Source organism: Colletotrichum siamense (assembly GCF_013390195.1).
Source record: "Colletotrichum siamense strain Cg363 chromosome Unknown KSG_Cg363_contig04, whole genome shotgun sequence".
NCBI classification, from domain to species: domain Eukaryota; kingdom Fungi; phylum Ascomycota; class Sordariomycetes; order Glomerellales; family Glomerellaceae; genus Colletotrichum; species Colletotrichum siamense.
Window position 1 is genome coordinate 3,265,754 of NW_023501017.1, and position 22,254 is coordinate 3,288,007.

Below are 22,254 nucleotides of genomic sequence, written 5' to 3' on the forward strand. Positions count from 1 at the left end.
CTCGTTCTTTCGTCGATAGAATGAGGTGATAATTAGGTACAGCCCATGACCCATCGTCTTTTGCCTAGCCGCAAGAAATGCCATGCCGCGACCCCTTCATTTTGGCATGTGATAGAGTTCAGCCACGGCTCCCTCTTCAATTTCTCTCATGGACGCCCCACGAAGCCCCGTGTCCCACCACTCAGAGCTTCCACCGGGATCGCCGTCGCTATCCGTGGAGCCGTAGCACCCCTGAAGCGCATGCATGCCGCTTTTCTCGTTGTAGCGTTAGCTCCCAGTAAGGTGATTTGGCCCGGCTGCCCGCTGTTGCTGCCAAAGTGCTGCAAATGCAATCCAGACCCGAGGACCTTGGCTGCTGTGGGTGCTGTCACCTCAGTGGACAGGTTCGGCGACCCTGACATTCTCAAGGTCCCCCCTTCCAATCTTTGCAATCCTCGGGGCCGTGCTTCCATCTGTCCATCCAGTTCGCCAGGAGCTCTCGGCTGTCAACTCCTCTGATCACCCCCATTTGTTTTGCTGTCTCTGAAATTTTGTCTCTCTTCTCCGACTTCGACAAGCCCGTTCTGCACGCCGGCTGCATTCTTGTCGTCAGCGCGCCTCCTGTTCCCTCATTCCTACACGTCGAGCAGCGAATCCCCACGCATCAAGGGCTGATGGCTCCGGCCTAGTCTCCTCCACCTGTTTTCCGCCCCCTTCCCCGAGCGAGCCCAGTGTCTCCCCCTGCCCTGTGCCTTGACGTACCCCCTTCCCTCTTTCTGCTGGCTGCGGCTTCAGATCCCCCCCTCGCACGCACGACGTGCCCCTCCTCATCCAATCCACGCTCGACGCCAATGCGCTCACCCATCCAGATAGCTTCCCTCCAAGCTTAGGGAGCTCGGATAGAATCGCAAAAGCGCCGGCCTCTCTGCGTGTCTGCCCTTGGAAACACCGGCTAAGAAGTCAATTGGTAATTTCTTGGCTCCGACCGGCCTTGGTCTGGTGTCTTGCATATTGCTCCGATATCTTATCGTTACGCTTGCCACTCACTCCCTGCATTGCATATACAAAGCTTTCCTCGCCATTAGGTCTCCTCACTCTTTTTAAACTTTCACCCATTTTCCCCGTCGTCATCCACCACTGTGGCACTATTTCCTGTCGTCTTCTGTTCCTTCCATTGCTTCATTCTCGACCGGCCTCAATTGCGCTCAGGACGCATTGCCCGTCATGAACACGGCCACCGTGACGAGCGTCGAGAGCTCAACCATGACCACCACTCTGCGTAACACGAGCAATGGCAGACCCGAGCCGAAGTCCGCCAAGTCATCCGTCTCCGCCTCCGCTTCCGACAACCAGCGCTCGACCGAGGAGCTGAGGAGAGCGGTCCAACGGAAATACAGACACGTTGCCGCCGTTCACAAGAGCGTCCGCCCTTCCACACTGAGCCATGACTCCAACGCCGCACCTAGCTTCCTCGGCTTCAGGAACTTAATGGTAATCGTACTAAGTATGCTCATCGACGACACTGCGGCTTGACGCCCTTGGCTGACTTGATACAGTTGTCGGCAATCTTCGTCTGATGATTGAGAACATCCAAAAAGTAGGCGCACTCCCACAGTAATCCCAGTCACGTCACTGACACGCCGTAGTATGGGGTATTGATCTGTATTGGATGCCACGACTTCCGTAGACAAGATGTGCTTCTTGGCCTGGGCCTCTACGCCCTCATCCCTTGCCATCTGTTCGCCGCCTACCTCATCGAACTGGCCGCTGCTCAACAGGCTAGAGGTCTGAGGGCCAAGTCGAAGGACGGCGCCGCCAGTCCAACGGAAGACCAACGATCTCGGTTCAACGCAACATGGAAGGTCATTGCCTGGATCCATGCTGTGAACATCACTCTCGCCCTGGCCATTACGACATACATGGTGTACTTCCACATCCACCACCCCTTGATCGGCACCCTGACCGAGCTTCATGCCATTATCGTGTGGCTCAAGACGGCCTCGTACGCTTTCACGAATCGAGACCTTCGACATGCCTTCCTGCACCCCGTCAAGGGCGAGCTGGCAGCCATGCCCGAAATCTACGCAAAGTGCCCCTATCCGAACAACATCACGATGGGCAACTTGGGCTACTTCTGGTGGGCGCCCACGCTCGTTTATCAGCCCGCATACCCGAGAACGGATAAGATCAGATGGGTGTTTGTCGGCAAGCGCATGGCGGAGGTCTTTGGCTTGAGCGTCTTCATCTGGTTCGCCAGCGCCCAGTACGCTGCCCCGGTTCTGATCAACTCCCTGGACAAGATCGCATCGTTGGACGTGCCGAAGATTCTGGAGCGACTGATGAAGCTCTCCACCATCTCCCTGGTCATCTGGCTCGCAGGCTTCTTCGCTCTCTTCCAGTCATTCCTTAACGCCCTCGCCGAGGTCACCCGCTTTGGCGACCGATGCTTCTACGAGGACTGGTGGAACAGCGAGAGTCTGGGTGCCTACTGGCGTCTGTGGAACAAGCCCGTTTACACGTACTTCAAGCGCCACGTCTACTCTCCCTTGATCGGCCGTGGCTGGAGTCCCAGGGCGGCCCAACTTGCTGTTTTCTTTGCTTCGGCGGTGCTCCACGAGGTTCTCGTCGGTATTCCCACCCATAACGTCATTGGTAAGTCATGTATCAAAACCCGATCGCAGCAAGGAGCTAATCATGACTAGGCGTCGCCTTTGCCGGCATGTTCCTCCAACTTCCTCTCATCGCCCTCACCACCCCGTTAGAAAAGATGCAATCGCCCACGGGCAAGATGATTGGCAACTGCATCTTTTGGGTTTCCTTCACCATTCTCGGACAACCGTTCGCCGCGCTCATGTACTTTTACGCCTGGCAGGCCAAGTACGGCAGCGTGAGCCGACAGATGGCCTGCGCGAGAAGTTCTTAGACTGTGTTTTATTATAAAGACGGGGGCCAGGGAAGGCGCTCACCCGTCGTTTCTCATGTATCTTATCTACTGGGTTATAGAAAAAACAATAATACTGGCGCTGTTTTGACACCATCTTACATATGATACACTTCAACATGTCATCCGCAAAACGGAATCAACGTCCCGACGCGCTTGCGGTACTGGACGTAGTCGTCGCCAAAGAACCTAATCAGGAGCTCCTCCTCGTGGCGTATCCTCTTGGAGAAGAAGAACCACAGCACGCCCGCATAGCCGAGCAGGGACACGACGTTGCCCATGACCAGCTGGGTGCCGATGGCCCACCAGAAGAAGCCAAAGTAGGACGGGTGTCTGAACCACGCGTAGATGCCGGCGGTGACGAGCTTGTGCGACTCGGTCTTATAGTGCTGCACGGTGTGGTTGAAGCTCTCGCCGGCGGTGATCATGGCCATGGAGCGCACCGTCTGCCCGACGACGACTAGGGCCAGGCCCGCGGCCATGAGCAGCGGTCTCGAGCCGAAGGGCGCCCAGACGGAGTCCCTGAAGAGGACATTTGTGAGAAGGCACTCTGCGAAGGCGGTGGCGTGGGCGATTGCGTAGGCGGGCCAGTTGGCGGTCAGGAGGAAGGCGTGGACGGTGGCCTGCGGGGTGTTGAAGGCGGCGGTCGTCCAGAACTCGAGGAAGTGGAAGAGGGAGAGGGCGGCGAGGAAGAAGGGGAGGCGCCAGAGCGGGGAGGCGGTCGTCGTGAGGATGAGGGCGGTGGAGAGGAGGCCGGTGAGGAAGGCCGCGCCGAGGCAGAAGGCGCGGAGGGCGATGCCGGCTAGGGATTTGCGCTGGTTGGGGTAGAATTCCTGTCCCACGGGCGCGGGTGTGCCGGGAGCAGGCGCGGGGCGGGAGTCGCTGGGAAGAGAGTCAGTTTCTGGAGATGGTGATGATGATGGGGTGTCATCGTGGTGGTGATTCAATAATCTGGAAGGGTCTTGATACAGGGGGTTCACGTGTCTGCGGGAGGACATCGTGATGGTGGGGTTTTGGTGTTGAGGGGTCGAGGAAAGGGTTGCATGTGCTGTGCGGGAGCAGAGCCGTCCGGGGGGGTGAGAGCAAGGCAGGTAGGTCAGGGTCTGAGGACGGAGATTTCACGGCGAGATCGGGGCGGGTACGAAGGGAGCACGGGACCGAGGGAGGTGGAGGGGGCCTGGGGCTGCTACTTACACCCGACGAAAGCTTGTCATTGTGCGTATGTCGTGTGCCTCGTTGGCGAGAGCTAGCTAGCTTGCTTCAATGATCCGATGTCAAGGAGGAAGAGGTGGTGGTGGTAGTGGTGGGTGTCGGCACTCGACGGTTTAGAGTCCGCCTTAGACTGGGGGCCGCGGGACGCGGGGACGGTAGGAAGAGGCCGTGACACTTTGAGGACAGGTACCTGACGGTCAGGTCAGGCAGGGGGGTTGGCAGGGACAGAGAAGGGTGGCGGGCGGCTCTAGCTCCTTGTGTCCGTCATTCCATGCATGAACGACCTCGATCTGTACCTTTCGAGTGCGTATGGATATCCTCTTTCTATTCGACAATCCTGTTCAGCCCTAGTTCAAAGCGTAGAGAGAGATGTGTTGTGAGTGAGTAATCGCCCGCTTCTGGCACTGCAACTGTGTCGAAGAGCTGGTGGAAGTCTGTTCCCTGCAGCGGGCGGATTCGGTTGCGCTGTAATGCTCGGATCTTGCGACGTAGAGGCTCAAAAAAAATGACAGAGTGGACAGCAAAAGAGGATCAGCAGAGATGGACCAAAGAAAGGGGAAAAAAGGGGGGACTCGACGTTGGAGTTTGTGGAGAGAGTCGGCATGCAAAAAGGGACTCCGAGGTCCCACTTCAGCCTGGGCAGGCGGACTTTGTCGTTGCATTCCCTCTTCTAGTGAATCCCACAAGGACAACCGCCGTCTCCAGTGACCACTTCGGTGAGGGAAACGGTAATAAACAGTGGGTGTGCACTGCGTGTTTGGAAGTCTGGAGGACAGGACGGGTGGGACGGGTAAGGCCAAGCGCCCAGCGCGGGCCGAAGGTCAGGGGCGGATGACGCAAGTGCGTGGACCTTTTCTCTATTCTGCCCCCATCAGTCGTCGTCTGTGTCTGTCTCTTGCTGCCGTGTGGCTCCATGTCTCCTGCGGTCTTCGCTGCTGATGCTGCTGCCGCTCTAGGTAGTTTTTGCTGCCAGGTTTCCATGCTGTACTTTGCGCTTTGGGCCCTTGACCAGGGAAAGCACGGAAAGCAACAGGTGCAGGCAGCATGTCGCCGCCTAGTCGTAAGCACCTGGGCTCTCGTTATTTTAGGGTGTTCGGGCTCACCGACACTGACGCTGGACCTGGACTTTTGCTCTTCTTCTGATCATGGGTACACTTTCGAAGGGCAGATAGACTACTGTAGCTCGAAACGGCCGGCAAATAACTCCCGAGATCTTTGTCACACTGCGGTGTTTAATTCTTTTTCTGGCGGGGGAGTAAAAAAAAGAAAAAGGGAAAGGAAAACAAGAGACAAATCTGTCATAGGGCTGGTTTTGGTCTCTCTTGTTTCGTTTCTGTTTCTTCTCTCCATTTACACAAAAAGTTGTTGTTGGTCCCTGTATCTCTTGGAGGTTCTATTTCTGCAACCCGATCTACACCACCTGTCTGCACCGCATATCTCTCTCTCCATCTTGGCTTGCTCCGCCTGCTGCCCCCCTCGTCTTGTCCTGCCCGTCTCGTCAGTCTTTGCTCCCCATCTCGCTTCGCGTTGTTCCTTGTCCGTTGCCCAACGAGTAGGAACGCGACTCTTGACCGCCCTCTTACATAAATCACCTCATACGTATTCTGCTGTACAGTATACACTACACCGACAAGCCGTCGCCCTTCCCCCCTTTACACCACACTCATGCACAAGAAAACCATGGACATCCGCACCATCGACAGGGAAGAGAACCGCCGGCGGATGAAGAATGGCGAGCTTTACCATGCCTTCACCCCGGATCTCATTGCGGATCGGAAACGCTGCCAGGCCGCCTGCACCAGGTTCAACAACGCCGGTGACGTGAGCCGCCGCACGCTTGTCGGCATGTGGAAGGAGTGAGTAGTTCCGCCTCCATTTTACTCTATTTCTCTCGGCAACCCTGAAGCCAACCCCTCGGCTCTTCTTTCCCGTCTGGAGATGCAGACCTAACCCAGAACAGCATCAACGGGGACACAATCCCTCTCCCTCCACCCAAGGCCCGCCGTGACGAGGACGACGCCATCTTGGAAGATTGGCCGTGGGTTGACGCCCCCATAAAGATGGACTACGGTTACAACGTGAAGTACGCATCTGCCCCATCGGAACCTGTCTCGTGTCTCGTCTTACCGTCTGCAGATTCGGCCAAAACGTCTATGTCAACTCTAACAGTACATGGATCGACACCTGTACCATCACAGTCGGTTCGCGTACCCTGATTGGCCCCAACTGCTCTTTCTACAGCGGCACACATCCGCTCGATCCCACGCTCCGCAACGGCACCCGCGGGCCGGAGAGCGGGAAGCCCATCACCATCGGCGACGATTGCTGGATCGGTGGAAACGTCATCGTGCTGCCGGGCGTGACCATCGGAAAGGGTGTGACAGTCGGGGCGGGAAGCGTCGTGACCAAGGACGTGCCGGATTACGTCGTCGTCGTTGGCAACCCGGCGCGTATCGTTAAGGAGATTACGCCGTCGAAGCCGACGAACGGCGCGGTAAATGGGTTATCGGCCACCATCAATTATAGCGCTAATATGTAGTCTTAATGCCTTTACGCGTTTGTTCAACATGTCCGTTCGTGTTTGTGTGTATGTTCAAAGACCGCCCTGAATGGAAAAGGACGAGATGATGAGGACGAGGACGTTGATAACGCCCCAGAGAAGGGGGACCCATGTGGACATCGAGAAGTAGCCGGCGTTGTAGACTGCACCGAGACTGCAAAGCCGTGGGTTAGCTACGCTGTGTCGTCGACGGAACATTGCTTGCACTTACATCAACCCGACAACGCTCCCAGCACACAACGCCTGCACGCCCGCCACGAAGGCGTAGAACAACGGCACCGCCCATAGATAGGTCAGCGACCCGCGCTTGTTTGTGTGCATCGCGATCGTAATGGCGGCAGCGCCCATGTGCACCGCGGCGTAGATGATGAAGGTCCATATCACCGTGAAGCGCCAGATGTCGCGGATGTAGAAGAGGCTCCAGCGGTGGTCGTCCGTGAGGTCCCGCAGTTGCCAGTTGATGCTCGGGAACGACGGAACCTTATAGTTCGTCGGTGGGTAGTTTTGCGCGCGAGAAGACATTGCTGAACGGCGGCCCTGGGGCTCGACGGGGGAAAGAAGACGAGATGTTGAAAGTCGGTGGGTTTGGTGAGCTTTGGAGGCGCAGTGATTGCAGCTGCTGATCGTCACTACCGGGGTTGGCTGTGGGATGTTGCAGGGATGGCGCAGCTTTGGGGGAAGCTTGAGGTGTGGCTTTAGGGGCACTTCAGGTGCCTCGGCAAAAACGCCCGCGCCAGTCCCGACGTCCTGCCATCGGCATCGGCACCGTTGATTACAACCACCGCGACCCAACAACGGCTGCTTCCGCTGTTCCTCCCATTCAATCTCATCCCGACAGTCACCCCAGGCTCTGGTCAGCCGACGCGATCGCAGCTCACGATGCCGGCCGACAGACTCCTCAACACGGTTCTGCAACTGTATCAAAACGTCCACGATGATCGCAAGACGGACCAGATAGTGGGTTCCACGACGACCCTCCTGACGACCCTCTCGAACCCGCTGAACCTCGGCGTCCTTACCTCCCAGCTTCTCACCGCGCCTGCGATTTGGCAACGTCGCGACGGCCTACGGACGAGCTTGCGCATCATCAGCATCTACAACAGCGCCGCGATACGAGTGCGACAGAACGAGATCGATAACGCCAAAAATGTCCACGGCCCGCGGCAGGGCGGGGGCCTCGGTTGCGACACATGGGTGCGCGCCGTTGCCAAGGGCGCGGACGATCGGTCCAATCGGTGGCAGCATCTCCTGATTTTGACAGGCGTCTTGATGGGGATGGAGGCGAATGATAGACAATCTCTATCGAGGGGCTTGCGGAATACACTGGAGGAAGCCGTTGTCACGGCTGCAAACCTCGCTTTGGAACGTCAGGACGGGCCGTTCGCCTCGGCCTCGGTCGTTCTGGCGCTCAACTACGTGTTCCCGTTCCTTTCCGACTTCCACCAAAGCGTGATTAATTGCAACGCGCTTCTGCCGATTGCGGTATTGGCTATCACCGGGGATGACGGCTTCCAGGATGGCCGGTTCTTGGATGATATCCGCAAGGACGTCAAGCAGTACGGACAAATGGTCGCTTGGCCTCCCACCTCTCCGTCGTTTGCGCTGCTGCAGACCATCGAGGGCAAGCCCCTGATGGGCGGCATGGGACCGTTGTCCAAGCTGGCAGGTTTCGCTGCCACCAATGCGACTGACTCAGCAGTCGTACTCGACGCTCAAGATGCTTTGATGGAGTTCACACAAAAGATGCTGCGGTACTGGCAGCACAATCCGCTATCGACGGTTGACGGCGCCGAAGAGACGGCGCGGTTGGAGCAGAATACGCTGGAGGCGACGTGGCCGGCTTTGTGGCAGTTGCTGAAGAAGACGATGTATGCGACGGTTGCCGTTATGCAAGCCGTCGTCGGCCGGAGTCTTCTTGACCCGCGCATGAGAAACGACGCGATCGCCCCCCAGGTGGCGACCAAGGCGTTGTTCACCCTGAGGAACTTATTCTTCATCTCTTCACGACAAGGAGCCAACGCTTTCCAGGCTTACCAGTTCACCTACCTGACAAGTCTGGATATCCTCGCACGCTTCCCAGACGCTTGCGTTGCGTTCTTGGAAGAGACCAAGCCGCCTCATGCTGGGACGGTCCCTCCCAGCTTCTATGACAGGACTCTGGACCTTTTCTACTTGAACGTGGCGGAGCACTTGCCTCTCAACATGCCCACAGAGGCGTGTGACGCTTTGATTGTCCGCCCTGCAACGGCCTACCTCACCCATACCGGCGGCCTGACGTCCACAATGGTTGAGCTTTTCGAATCCGCCCACAGCGCTACGCTGTCTGTGCTGTCTTGCCCTCACAACAGCTCGCTGACGGTCGGCCTCGTTCCATTCTACGTCGACGCCCTGTTCGCATCCTTCCCGGCGCAGATCTCAACACGCCAGTTCCGTGTGGCCTTCAAGACGGTCATGCAGATCGTCTCCCCGCCGTTCCCCATCTCCCTCGCTGAGCCGCAGCTTTCCGAAACCCTCCTGGAAATGGTCCGCTTCAAGGCCATGGACGCGGACACCGCCCCTCTCCCCCTGACACAGGACGTTATCAACCAGGCCGAGAAGGGGCTTTCGCCTCAGGACCCCATGTCAGAACAGAGCTCGCTTGTCTTGACGCTCATCGACTCCTTACCATTCCTGCCTCTGCCCCTGGTCAAGGACTGGTTGACGTTGACCGCGCAGTCGATGAATGAGATTGCCGACCCCGTCCTGCGTCAGCCTGTCAAGGACCGCTTCTGGGAGGTGCTCGTCAGCGGCGAGATGGACGTCGAGAGGGCTACTATCGGTGTCGCTTGGTGGACTACCAAGGGTGGACGTAGGTTGGTCCTGGGTGAGCAGATGGCCCCTGTGATGAGCGGTGCGATAATGGATGAGGGGAGGTCCAGTAGACTATAAGATGATAAGGGCGGTTGTCGTTGTATGGGGTATGATGGTAATGTGTAAGCGTTTTATCTTTCTTGGGTACTTTTGGGTGCATGGATATATCCAACATGCATTGATGCATGCCGATTATGTTCCTTGCTTTTCTTTCCAGCCCGTGACATCGATATCCGTTGATGATTCGTAGGTTACTGTAGAGGCTCCCCGCAAAAGGGAAGAGCCACCTACTTCAAGTTCACCCAGAATGTAGGCATTTGGCAGTCCCAACCACTGTACGCAGCAAGAAATCTCAAATTCCGGTGCAGGTGCATAAAACGGTCGGTATAAACATGCTGAGGAACCTGGCAGCCTCTTCCACTGTGATTCGCCAGGGGTGTGATGCTCAGCCGCACAATGCTGGCGGCAAGACGAGATCCCCTGCTACCCTACAACCAACGGTCCGATAAGGGGGCGACCATCAACCTTCACGTTCCCCCCTCACCTCCGGTAATCAGTATGTCATTTCAAAGTCCTTGCTCACCACTTCCAACGTTTCAAAAGTCTAACTGTGTCGCAGAGTTCTCATATCGCTAAATGGCCGATCGGACGATTTGAGGATAGAGTTGGACAATCGAAAAGATGGCACAGAAATGGAGACACGATGACTACAAGGTGGCATGGATCTGTCCGCTAGAGGTGGAACAGATCGCTGCATTGGAAATGCTGGATGATGAACATCCCGCCCTGCCAAAATCCCCAGCGGACCATAACGTTTACAGTCTGGGGTCCATCAACGGCCACAACATCGTCATCGCTGGCTTATACGAACCTGGGAACTGTCCCGCGGCTACGGTCGTAGCACAAATGAGGATGACGTTTCCTAGTCTCAGGTACGGTCTCCTGGTTGGTATCGGTGGTGGAGTTCCAGTCGAAACAGATAACGGAATAATACGCCTAGGTCATGTTGTGGTGAGCAAGCCTACGGCTGGCCATTCAGGCGCTCTACAGTATGATCATGGGAAAGCGAGGGATGGCCAATTCCAACGCATAGGGGCCCTAGCACCGCCGCCGGCAGTTCTTCTTAATGCCGCGCAGGATTTAGAGGCAAAACGAGCAAGACTGGATATCGACCCGGTGCAGCAGAACGTCAGCCGGATTAACACAAGGCGTCGTGGCCTGCGACGGTTCCAGTATCCCGGTATGATGAACGATTATCTCTACCCGCCACAATACGCCCATACGACACAGGGAGAGCCTTGTACAGTCGTATGCGACCCATCGAAGCGCATAGCCAGAGCAAGTGACGACGACGAGACGTACGTAATAGTTCATAGAGGCAACATTGCATCTGGGGAGCTGGTGGTGAAGGATGCAAGGCTAAGAGACGCGCTCGCTCAACAACATGAGCTTTTGTGCTTTGAGATGGAAGGCGCGGGAGCGATCGCCGACTTTCCTTGTCTTATCGTCCGCGGTATCTCTGATTACTGTGATTCGCATAAGAATGATAAGTGGCACGGGTATGCGGCCGCTGCGGCAGCTGCGTATGCTCGACAGCTCTTCTTTCACTTGCCGGTGGATGAGGTGCAGCGGTGAGAATTTCCCTCTCATGGTTCAATTGCCCGCCAGTCTTCAGAAATTAATTAGAACCTATGCAGACCACCCATTAATTCAACCCATACGTACAATCTCTCCTTTAAGTTGCAAGGAGTCAACAGCGTAAACAACTTCGTCGCCAGACAAGCAGAGCTTGGACGCCTGCATGAGGCGTTGAAGTGGACTGGGAATCGTCGGACCGTTGTTTTGCATGGCCTGGGCGGTATGGGGAAGACCCAGACGACGATAGCGTACGCGAAACAACATCGACATGATTACTCCGCGGTGATCTGGTTTGACGCAAGCAACGAGACTGCCCTGAGGCAGAGTTACCAACGAGCAGCCCAACGAATTGCGAGCGGGAACGCGTCCGTCATGTACGTCCAGAACGCCGTAAACAGCAGAGACCTCGATGAGACGGTGGCGGCAGTTAAACGGTGGCTGGAGGACCCAAAGAATAATCGATGGCTTTTGGTCTACGACAATTATGACGACGTCGAGTTCCGTACACAAGACAGCTCGAAACAGACTACGCGATGCGTTGTGACGGACACGGAGTCTAATGTTCGCGGGACAGTCTCGAAAGCATACGACATACGTCCTTATTTCCCAGAGACTGAACATGGCGCCATTTCAATTACGACACGGTCATCTTCTGTAGGCCGACTCGGACAAAGTATCCAGCTTGAGAAGCTATGCGACATCCAGGAAAGTATAGAAATACTGGCATCGACCTCCGGGCGCGTTGATTTTTCCAAGGGTAAGAAACTAGCTCCATGGCCGTACTTGAGCTAAAAGATGCGGCAGATCCGGGTTCCAAGCTACTTGCACAAAAGCTTGATGGCCTTCCACTCGCCCTCGCAACAGCTGGAGCCTATCTGAGCAAAGTTTCAACTAGCTCTACGGAATATGTTCAAATGTACGAGATAAGTTGGCTGCAATTGCAGGAGCAGAGTCCACACCTGCTAGAGTACGATCGAGCATTGTACTCTACTTGGAATGTCTCTCTCCGACATATTCAGTTGCAGAACCAATACGCCGTTAAGCTCCTTCGACTATGGGGACATTTTGACAACTACGACCTATGGTACGAACTGCTGCAGGCAGGCAGACTGAAGAAGCCAGCTTGGCTTCATGAGATTACTAAAGACAGGCCAAGTTTCGACGCAGCAATGAGAGTTCTCTGTGAATATGGTCTAGCAGAGCCGAACGCATATAGCCAAGCAGACTGGAGACCGGAATCGAGAGGATATAGTATGCATCAATGTGTTCATGCATGGGTGGTCCACGTCCTCAACGCACAATCGAGCCGACGGCTGGAAAAGGCAGCGATACGATGCGTTCTATCACGCGTTCCGCATAACTGCGACACTCAGTACTGGTTAGTGCGACGAATCTTGCCGCATGCCGACCGAATGGTAGCGAAGATCGAAGGAGACCTAAAAGTCAGCCCATTGGTGTTCCATAGGTTTGGCAGGCTTTACCTTGTACAACGACGTTTTACAGAAGCCAATTCAATGATGGAACAGTTTCTTAGAGGCCTTGAGAAGCTGTGTCAAGACCATATACTACCACTCTCAGACGCCGTCTCTTTTTTAGGCAGACTCTACCTTGCACAAGATCGACTGGACGATGCAGAGGCCATGTTCAAGCGAGCTCTTCACATCCGTGAGAAGACATTGAGCTTAGACCACATTGGCATAGTCGCTGAACATCATCTTCTACGTGTTGTCTATTTCAAACGAGGGCAACTAGACGATGCCGAAGGATTGTGCGAACAAATGATCGAAATCCACGAGAAAGCACAAGAGCCAGACTATCTATCGACAACCTCGATGGCCAGTGATCTTGGAAGTCTATCGACAACCTCGATGGCCAGTGAGCTAGGCAGTCTCTTCATAAAACAAGGTCGACTGGAGTATGCAGAGACCATGTTAAGATTGGCTCTCCAAGGCTACGAGAAGGCAGTAGGCCTTGACGACCCAGACACACTCAGCTTCGTCTGTGACCTAGGCATTTTTTATACCAAAAGAGGCCAGCTAGAGGAGGCCATGACAATGTGCGAACGGGCTTTCGAAGGCTATCAGAAGGCGTTCGGGCCAGATCACCCGGATACACTCTCGGCTGTCCGCAGTATGGGCTCTGTCTACTATGAAGGAGGCCAGCTAAAGGATGCCCAGATAATGTACGAACGGGCCCTACAAGGCCTCCAGAATGCATTTGATCCAGGCCACCGGGACATACTCCTGACCTTACATTGTTTAGCCGTTGTCTTCGAAGATCAAGGCCAACTTGAAGACGCCAGAATGATGTGCGAACGCATTCTTCAAGCATACGACACGACGCTGAAGTCAAGTAGCTTAGAATTCTTTGTTCCGGCTTTAGATATGCTCCACAGTCTTGCAGGGTCATTTGAAGAGCAGGGCGAGGCATTTAAAGCTATGTCATGCTACCAACAGGCTCAAAAGGGGTTCTTAAATGTATTTGGACCAGATGACGATCAGTACATCGACATATGTTATCAGATTAGCTCGTTGCAGTCTTTGATGAAAGAGCTCACCATTTCCCCAGATGCAGCTTAGGCAAAAGGACAAGGGAGGTCGACTGCATGCGAAAGGTCGGGCCCTGGAGGATAGACAGATGGAGCAGATTTGAACCGCAGAAGCGTCCACAGACGTGTATAAGCAATAGCGATTATCGCGAAGCTTGAAGAAGGGTATGAATCCACTTTATAATAGGCCTCTTTCTTTTGGAATAATTTAAATTGGAAGCGGCTGCAGACTCTGTTTCGATATCGATAAGTCGCAAAATTCACTGTGTCATTGTCCGCAGTAACAAGACGGGGTTTGGAAACAATGAAGCACCTTTGGTCACTCACTGCACGTGTTTTGTTTGTTTTCCTTGGTGCACGTAGTAGGTCCAGGAACATGTATAGGACAGCTTCGTATCAGACGACAATTTGTCACATTAGAATGCTAGGTCGCCGCAAGACTAAGACTCTTCTTGCCCGCCCTATGTAATGACTTTCATCCGCCAGTAGCTCATCCCGACGAATCCAAGGCACGCGAATGATGAAAGATTCACTATGACTGGGATGTTTCACGTATATCTGCGAGCCCTGAGTACGTAGACTGCGAAGCTACGAAACTTGGCACTGACCGGAGTGCTTTGACTGCTTTATCTTATTGTGAAAACCCCTACTGGGTGGGCTTAAAACTTCCTTAACATACATACCTGCGAGACCGTCACAAATACATGTAGGCGAATCACATCTGGCCACAGCGACGCACTCATGTATCACGGCTGACAGCCGAAAACGACATAACTTTTGGTCATCATGTTATATTAAACTCGCTAGGCCAAGCTAATAAGACGAAACATCCCACAGCGTGGAGAAAACATTAAAAAACTGAAGGCTTAGTAGTCGTCGTTGCCGTATCCCTTGGCCTCCCTCTTCTCCTGTCCCTTGCTCTCGAGCTTGTCGCTGTTGAGGAGGCTGCCCGCCTTCTCGAGCACCTTGCCGAGCTTGCTGTCGCCGCCCTTGTTGCTGCTGCCGTAGCTGTCATCGTTGTCACGACGAGAAGAGCCGTAGCTGTTGTCGTTGTCGTTGTCGTTGCGGCTGGAGCCGTAAGAGTCGTTGCCGCCGACACGGCCTGACGATCCGTAGGAATCGTCGTTGCGACCCGTGGAGCCGTATGACTCTGAAGTGTTGTTGTTGTTGCGACCGGAGCCATAGGAGTCGGAGGTATCGTTGTTGCGGCCGGAGCCGTATGAGTCTGTGTTGGAAGACCCAAAGGAAGAGTCATTGTTCTTGCGGCCCGAGGAACCGTAGCTGTCGTTGTTGCTGTCGTTGTCGTAGGTGCGGCCCTTGTTCTCGGAGGCGTTGTAGGAGAGGGAGTCGGCGCCGGCGAGGTTGGAGGAGGTTGACTCGCCAAAGGCGGAGCTCTTTACGCCTGAAGAGCCGTAGGAGTCGTTGTCCTTGCGGGAGGAGCCGTAGCTGTCGTCATTGCGGGACGAACCGTAAGAGTCGGTGTTGGAAGAGCCGTAAGAGGACTCGTTGTTCTTGCGGCCGGACGAACCATAGCTGTCGTCGTTGTCACGACGAGATGAGCCATAGCTGTCATCGTTGCGAGAAGAGCCGTAGGAGTCGTTGTTGGAGGATCCGTACGAGGAGTCGTTGTTGCGGCCGGATGAGCCGTACGAGTCGTCGTTGTCACGGCGGGAGGAGCCGTAAGAGTCGTTGTCGTTGCGAGAGGAGCCGAAGCCGGAGCCAGTGTTGGAGCCGTAGCTGTCCTCGTTCCTACTGGAACCGTAAGACTGGAAATGTGTTAGTGACGGGTACCTTGAACTGTAAGGCTGAGGTGGAACTCACGTCGTCGTTTCCACCGTAAGACATGATTGCTGTTTTGTTTAGAGGAAGGGATGGGTTGTAGGTTGGTTCAGATGATTATGGGATGATGCGGACCTACATCCAAGAGACGAGGGGCTCAAGGGGTATTTAACGGCCATCACACCTGCAGCATGATGCCAGTGACAACGGTCTCACTCTCACATGTGCGCTTGGCAGGAACCTGGACCCTCCCGATCGACAAGGCGGTGGCCCATCGGACGTGTGTGTCTAGGGGCCGCTAGGAAACGCATGTTTACGACATTTCTGGGAGGCCCTACGTGCTCGGGGAATGATGGGATGGATGGGACGTTGAAGCTTGATTTGGGGAGGTCACTGCCTTGCCTAGCTGAACCTGTTGGAGGCACAGAAGCAGGTTCGTGATACGCGCCACTTGGCAAGCGCGATTTAGGATGAGGAGAGCTTGTTTGGGGAAGCCCTAGGCTCTTCTCGGTCTGGTCTGGCGAAGCACATCCGATAGTGTAATTGTCCTGTGCAGCTCAGCTTGGTATGGGAGGGGGGCAAGCAGGGACATGAGAGCTGGCGATGGGGACCACAGACTGGGACCCTGATCGGCGGGAATGATGAAGACTCGGAAAGACGGAATGTATTCCCAGCTTGCCGTCGGGGGCCCCTCGGCGACATGTCAGACGTACGGCATACTCAATTGCCAAAGCAAAACAAGGCAGCGGTTTTCCCTATCGTCAATTAAAGATATTACAGAATTGAGGGCGACACCAGCGCGGATGTCATGACGGACTGACGTCCGATCCACCCACATGGCGTCATACCGGAGACCATTGCGCAGGCCTCCCCGAGATGGTGGGATGGAGAACTGGTTGGACGCTGCCCAGCAGGTAGGTGCAGGTGGTGGAGGGATATGTCATTGCGGCAGAGACAGCCAAGAGCTGAGGTTCTGGGACCGAGTGCCCGCACTAAGGCAATGGCTGCATGTCCTAGTGAACGTCGTTGTCGTTTACCCCGCCATGAAGAGGAAGAGACGGAGGGACCTTTTTCTCTGGGAGGTGGCAGATTTCTCGCGAATCGTTGGTCCCACGTTCTTGGGTCCCCTGTCTTCCTGGGAGGCCGCTGTCTTGAGGACGGCACTGGCGGTTACGTAATCAGCTACAGGGCACCTACCTGGCGCTAAGGTCCCTTTCCGTTGGTCTGGTGGGTTCTTCTTGACACCTTCCAGCTTGACAGGGATGCTGCGGCGCGAATACGTGTATTCGGTAAAGCTCAGAGACAATTTCCAACGACTAGCTGAGATGAACCATCCCGCGTCCAATCAAGCTTCCTTTCGAGATGGGAGGTGATGCTAAGCTTCAGGGTCTTGCACTGCCACCCATGCCTGGATAGTTCCGTCGACCGAAGCTGGACCGGTTCTTGGCGATGGATTCTCTCCTTCACCACTCGTTCGGTGTCTTTGTGATCTGTTGGTCTGTCAATGGAGCCGGCGCCAGAGCCAGCCTTGATCGAGGATGAATATGACAACACCCTTGCCTGAATCTCGCGTTGCCAAGTATCACCAGATCCGGCATCACAAAAAGTCCAGGCGAGGATGTCTTGAATGCAAGACGAGGCGTGTAAAGGCACGTTGCCCTCGCATCGCAACTAGGCGAGCAGCAACAAATCACTAACACGTTGTCCGTAGTGTGACGAGAAGAAGCCGACATGTTCAGCATGCGCAAGGCGAGAGACACGATGCCACTACGTGGAGCCAGGCCTCCGAAGGCCCCCTGGGCAGGAGAAGTCCGGCACTGGCAGTCCTCAGACAGACACCGACGACGCATCTGCCAACCATCGCCAGCCGTCACCAAGCTACGAAAGCATCTACACTCCCGAACACTTGCTGCATCTTCGCCTCCTGCACCACTACAACACCTGCACGGTACAGTCCTTTACCGACGCCTTCCAGCTCGAGGGCTTCAAGTCGGAGGTCCTCCGTCTTGAGGTCCCGAGCCTGGCTCTCCAGCACCACTACCTCATGGACGCCCTTCTCTCCGTGACCCTCCTTCACCTGGCCAGCACGGATCCGTCCACTGACCTCCCCGTCACCAAGTATCGAGATCGCGCGGTGAGGCAGCTTCGGCAGCAAGTCGAGCAGGTATCGGAAGACAACGCCCGCCCCGTTTTTATGGCTTCACTTTTGTTGTCCGTGACTGCCCTCGCAGCTGATCGGCACACAGGCTACGATGGAATCTGGCTTACGAACTGGCTTGCGATGGCCATCGGGCCGCGGATGATGATCGATGGGCTCAGAAAACAAGTGTCGCTCCGCCCTACGCCGCAGAGGAGTATACCGCTCGAGCACGCCGCCCCCGTGGCGATTCCACTGGATCTGGAAGATGCCCTGCGGATGGACGAGGATGACGAGGACTGGGAGTTTCGCGAAGACCTCCAACGTGCGGCAACCGGGATCGGAAAGCTGTTTGGCTCGTTGGCATGCCCAACTTGCGACGGCTGTGTGGCATTCAAGATCAGGGCGTGGCCATTCTCGTTCGTCTCGTCGAGGTTTGTGGACATGGCCCGTCAACTGAGGCCCAGGGCTCTGACGGTGATGAGTTACTACCTGCCCTTCTTCCATTGGTTTCCCAGAGTTTGGCTTTACGAGGACGTGGCTGTCCAGGAGATGGAGAGGATTGCTTTAGCGGTCGGGAGTGAGTGGGCTACGCCTTTGGCTGCACCAAAGGTTGCTGTTAGAGTCAAGGATACGAGCCTCCTGAAGGAGTACCTTCTTGGGCTAGTGTCCCGTGAATGTCTTCGAGACGAGAGTGCTTTTGAAGGATTTGTTTGATTATAGTTTGTAGAACCGAGCAATCGGGAAACAAAAGAAAGGTATGTATTATCTAATGTTCAGGTGTACCCCTGATTCTAACGTGGGCGGTTCAAAAACAGAAACCGAGGAGACTTCTAGATACGGCTACTAGTCATACAGCCCAAGCTTGCTCGCATATATGGTCATGGCGGGGTACTGTATTCACAGCACACCTCCCAAGAACATCAACCATCCATATCCTGCATGGCCATAATCTCCTTTTTGCCCGGCACATACTTAGCGGGGTGGAAGACCGCCGTAACAGCCACGACACCGAGCATCAGCAGCGCGTCAAAAATGTACAAATACACCTCCGTCGAGAGTAGGACGCCATCATTTCCTTCGACATACTCGACGAGTCGAAACAGCGATCTCACGAAAATCAGACCGCTCGCGACGTAGAGCACGCTCATCACACCCCCCCATCCTCTGATGTGCCTCTGCCAACCCGAGTTGGCCTCTTCGTGCAGGACAGCGGGCGGCACACGGTCCAGGAGCCGACGATGGAACACGGCGGCTGCCACGACGAAGAGACCAAAGAAGATGAGCTGGACGGCCAGGCCGAGCAGGATGATGGTCTTGCCCGTGTTCATCGACTTTGCCTGGGCGAGCAGACCGGCACCCATGACCTGGACAAGGAAGGAGAGCACGTCGCCGACAACGAATATCTTTGTGAGGCGCGAGGGCTTGATCGGGGAGAGGGGCGCGCATTGGAGGTAGAGGATCAGCCGGCCGAGTACCATGTAGATCGAGGCGGCGAAGAGGGCGGGGGCGACGAGGAGGCAGAGGGTTTGGATCATGAAGAAGCCAAGGTTGCCCGTATCGGTGGAGGAGAGGAAGCGGCCAAGGTATCCGGCGATCTCGACTGATGGAAATCTTTGTCAGTGGTGATGTGAGGTTGTGTGGCTAGTATGGGACAACGTACGGAGACAGCCAATGATCAATGGGATAAAGTACCATGCCCGCCGGCGGACGATAATGAATACGTGCCATGCGCACCCGACGACAAAGCCAACCAAGAAGATCATGGCAGCTGCCCCTGAGGGAGAGTACTTGTAGAGGTTGTAGGATGCCATTGTCGGGTTCCGGCGGGAGGAGGACTGGCGTGTAAGTGAGGTTGAGACGACGAAGGCGAGGTGTAAAGACTGGATGATTTGAATCTATAGACTTACTCTTGGAAGCACAAAAAAGAAAAGCAGCGTTATATACAAATATTCCATTCGAGATTTCTTCACCCTATCCTACAAGTTCCACTGCATCTCTCCCTATCTCGTCAAGCAGCACCATCTCGCATCTCGCACTTCGCATTTCGCACTTCGCATTTCACTATCGACACGGTGCAGTCGCTCAATTACACACACATCCCACGCTCCTCATCGGCCCTTTCCGCCCCACCACGGAGCATTCCATTGCATTACACCACAAACGGGGAGGCCATGTTTGGAAAAAAGCCCAGTCTGAAGGATGGGGGCCAGTCTCTACAGCAGAACCCATCCTGTACGCACGAGATTGTGTTGTGGGGAGAGGCTCTACGCTCTCCCGGTGTAAAGACCCCCGATACAGCGTATCAGGACGTCCAGTACGCCTAGTGAGTCCCTGTACGCTAGCAAACTCAGCCCCTCCGGTGCCCGGGGTTCATCTGAAGTCCCGGGCTTGCCCTGCGCCGCATTGGACTTTGGCATGTAAACTTCTGCCCACATTTTCAAGGCGTCGCCTCAGACCTCGCTTTCGCATTTCAAGACCGAGAGCTGAAAGCATGATCCTTTTTCTCCCACTTCATCACCTCATCCTCACCCCCTGATATCTCACACGTTGAGCAATGATGATAATATAAGCAAGAACACGCTGTCGAAGGAGAACTGACACATACCGGCTGTACGGCACACACACCACACACATACGACTCATATACGGCACCTGAATATGAACCGCCGGGCTCACAAAAAGTCGAGGAACGGCTGCGTTGAGTGTAAACGCAGGCACATCAAGGTGAGGATTCTCATGAGTTTACCTCACAACAGCCTACTAAATAAAGCTTCGCCTTTACTGACATGAACAACTCAGTGCGATGAGACCCGCCCCAAGTGTAAAAACTGCACCATCATCGAGCGGGAATGCGTATACCGGACGCCGCCCCCAGCGGCTGTGCCCGCAGCAGCCCCCGCGGTAGCACCCGGGATCGGCGGCGCTGAGGGTGGTGCCGAAACTTTGCATTCGGGTCCGAGTACGCCGTCTAATACTGCCGGATGCTCTTCTTTCGCCGACGGCTCCTCCGGGACGCCGGCTCATCAGCAGCAGCAGCAGCAGGGCGTGTCGCCCCTCGCGTTCCCGGACCCCTCCGTCATCCGCTCCGGGCCGCAGGTCAACATGGACCACATGGAGCTCCTCCTCACCTTCAAGCTCGAGCTCATCATCCCGGAACTCGACGAACACCTCCGCGAGTGGGGCAGCCAGATCACGCTCAAGGCCGGCGTCGACGCCCCCTACCTCATGCACGAGATCCTCTCCGTCTCGGCGCTGTACCTCTCCCGCGCCAGGCCCGACCGGAAACAGTACTACACGGAGCAGGCCGTCCAGCTGCAGATGGAGGCCATCTCCCTCTTCAACTCTTCCATGACCAGCAGCTTCGACATTGACGACTCCAACTGCGTGCCCATCACCATGTTCACCTCCCTTCTCGGGCGCCACCTCTGCATCGACGCCCTCGCCACCCCCGCCGCCGCCGGCCTCGACGCCTTCCTCGACAGCTACCTCAACTTCGCCCGCCTCCGCCAGCGCGGCGCCCACGTCATCCGCAGCGCCCGCGCCGCCCTCGAGAGCTCCGAGCTGCGGCCCTTCCTGACATGGGGTCCGGGCCTGCAGGACCTCATCGGGGAGGGCCACGCCTGCGACGGCCTGCAGGACCTGATCTCCGCGGCGACGACCCTGGACGCAACCTCCGCCGCCGCGTGCAGGCGCGCCGCGGAGCTGATCCAGGTGTCCTTCGACAGCTGGGAGGACCGCGGCAGCGTCCCCGGGCAGCAGCGCATGGTGCAGATGATCTTCACGTGGGCGTTCCTCGTGCCGGAGGAGTTCGTCGCGATGCTGAGCGGCCGCCGCGCCGAGGCCGTCGCCGTGCTGGGGTACCACGCCGTCATCCTCCACTTCGCGCGGGACATGTGGCAGATTGGCGCCGCCGGCGCGCAGCTGCTGACCGCGGTGGGGGAGCACCTCGGCCCCGGCTGGGAGGAGTGGCTCGCGTGGCCGCGCAGCGTTGTCTTTGGGCAGACTTGAAGAAGCGTCATAGTTTTGGGGAGAAAATTCCCCAGTGTATATTTGGCATCAAACACTGCCGGTGGAGAAGCTCGTGCATAGGGCCCAATGAGCTGGTCCTTTGGTGACGCCGGGCTCCTGACGGTCCTGGGAAAATAGCGATGCATCCAAGATGCCTCCCATGACTGTTGGCATGCCCTTGCCCAGCTCTAGGCCCGAACGCGATGGGAGGACCATTTCGAAGTACTCTAGGCCTCGCCCTAGTCAGGCTGAAGTGAGGTGCCCGCGGTGATGGCCAAGTTGCTGACAATGACCAAAAGAGCACTCAACGGTGGCGGCGGCACATCAACAGCTGATGGTACGGGTTGCGGACGACGATTAACTCGGCTTTGAAACAAAGTCGTAGCTGGTGAAAGCGCAGCATCTGTCACGTTCGGCAGCCCAGACAAGAGTATGGTTTGATGGGCAGAAATGTCAAGGCCTATCCGTGGTAAAGCGACCAAGCTAATACGGCAACAACGCCGTATGTCGATCAAGGTGCCGACGGCTGGCGTAAGGGGTTGAAAACTCCTATCTATGAGCGTATTATTAGCCATGTTACCAGCAAGAAGACGAGTTGG

At 55.8% G+C, this 22,254-nt stretch overlaps 10 protein-coding genes across 10 annotated transcripts; 6 read left to right on the forward strand and 4 right to left on the reverse strand.

Annotated features, from left to right (window-relative positions):
* Window positions 1-1,203: 1,203 nt before the first annotated feature.
* DGAT1C (Diacylglycerol O-acyltransferase 1C) lies at window positions 1,204-2,902 on the forward strand (the record flags this gene model as incomplete). The annotated part of the gene is made up of 4 exons (XM_036638627.1): window positions 1,204-1,483; window positions 1,536-1,576; window positions 1,626-2,631; window positions 2,682-2,902. 4 exons carry the CDS (start codon window positions 1,204-1,206, stop codon window positions 2,900-2,902), a joined length of 1,548 nt encoding a protein of 515 aa, XP_036496122.1.
* A 140-nt stretch (window positions 2,903-3,042) lies between these two features.
* icmt (Protein-S-isoprenylcysteine O-methyltransferase) lies at window positions 3,043-4,134 on the reverse strand (the record flags this gene model as incomplete). Its single annotated transcript, XM_036638628.1, has 2 exons — window positions 3,043-3,802; window positions 4,115-4,134. 2 exons carry the CDS (start codon window positions 4,132-4,134, stop codon window positions 3,043-3,045), a joined length of 780 nt encoding a protein of 259 aa, XP_036496123.1.
* Window positions 4,135-5,812: 1,678 nt separating this feature from the next.
* CGCS363_v006780 (putative acetyltransferase) lies at window positions 5,813-6,677 on the forward strand (the record flags this gene model as incomplete). The annotated part of the gene is made up of 4 exons (XM_036638629.1): window positions 5,813-5,988; window positions 6,093-6,215; window positions 6,269-6,626; window positions 6,672-6,677. The coding sequence occupies 4 exons, from the start codon at window positions 5,813-5,815 to the stop codon at window positions 6,675-6,677; spliced, it is 663 nt and encodes a 220-aa protein (XP_036495543.1).
* Window positions 6,678-6,725: 48 nt separating this feature from the next.
* CGCS363_v006781 (Uncharacterized protein) lies at window positions 6,726-7,214 on the reverse strand (the record flags this gene model as incomplete). The annotated part of the gene is made up of 2 exons (XM_036638630.1): window positions 6,726-6,846; window positions 6,904-7,214. 2 exons carry the CDS (start codon window positions 7,212-7,214, stop codon window positions 6,726-6,728), a joined length of 432 nt encoding a protein of 143 aa, XP_036495299.1.
* Window positions 7,215-7,571: 357 nt separating this feature from the next.
* PEX8 (Peroxisomal biogenesis factor 8) lies at window positions 7,572-9,620 on the forward strand (the record flags this gene model as incomplete). Its single annotated transcript, XM_036638631.1, has 1 exon — window positions 7,572-9,620. The coding sequence occupies one exon, from the start codon at window positions 7,572-7,574 to the stop codon at window positions 9,618-9,620; it is 2,049 nt and encodes a 682-aa protein (XP_036495298.1).
* Window positions 9,621-10,223: 603 nt separating this feature from the next.
* On the forward strand, window positions 10,224-13,759 carry nphp3 (Nephrocystin-3; the record flags this gene model as incomplete). The annotated part of the gene is made up of 4 exons (XM_036638632.1): window positions 10,224-11,173; window positions 11,240-11,937; window positions 11,985-12,431; window positions 12,798-13,759. 4 exons carry the CDS (start codon window positions 10,224-10,226, stop codon window positions 13,757-13,759), a joined length of 3,057 nt encoding a protein of 1,018 aa, XP_036495297.1.
* An 835-nt stretch (window positions 13,760-14,594) lies between these two features.
* On the reverse strand, window positions 14,595-15,573 carry DDR48 (Stress protein DDR48; the record flags this gene model as incomplete). The annotated part of the gene is made up of 2 exons (XM_036638633.1): window positions 14,595-15,494; window positions 15,550-15,573. 2 exons carry the CDS (start codon window positions 15,571-15,573, stop codon window positions 14,595-14,597), a joined length of 924 nt encoding a protein of 307 aa, XP_036495296.1.
* A 770-nt stretch (window positions 15,574-16,343) lies between these two features.
* Window positions 16,344-18,361, forward strand: CGCS363_v006785 (Sterol uptake control protein 2; the record flags this gene model as incomplete). The annotated part of the gene is made up of 2 exons (XM_036638634.1): window positions 16,344-16,421; window positions 17,219-18,361. The coding sequence occupies 2 exons, from the start codon at window positions 16,344-16,346 to the stop codon at window positions 18,359-18,361; spliced, it is 1,221 nt and encodes a 406-aa protein (XP_036495295.1).
* A 206-nt stretch (window positions 18,362-18,567) lies between these two features.
* On the reverse strand, window positions 18,568-19,458 carry RTM1-4 (Protein RTM1; the record flags this gene model as incomplete). The annotated part of the gene is made up of 2 exons (XM_036638635.1): window positions 18,568-19,247; window positions 19,308-19,458. 2 exons carry the CDS (start codon window positions 19,456-19,458, stop codon window positions 18,568-18,570), a joined length of 831 nt encoding a protein of 276 aa, XP_036495540.1.
* An 847-nt stretch (window positions 19,459-20,305) lies between these two features.
* Window positions 20,306-21,655, forward strand: CGCS363_v006787 (Sterol uptake control protein 2; the record flags this gene model as incomplete). Its single annotated transcript, XM_036638636.1, has 2 exons — window positions 20,306-20,371; window positions 20,447-21,655. 2 exons carry the CDS (start codon window positions 20,306-20,308, stop codon window positions 21,653-21,655), a joined length of 1,275 nt encoding a protein of 424 aa, XP_036495293.1.
* Window positions 21,656-22,254: the final 599 nt, after the last annotated feature.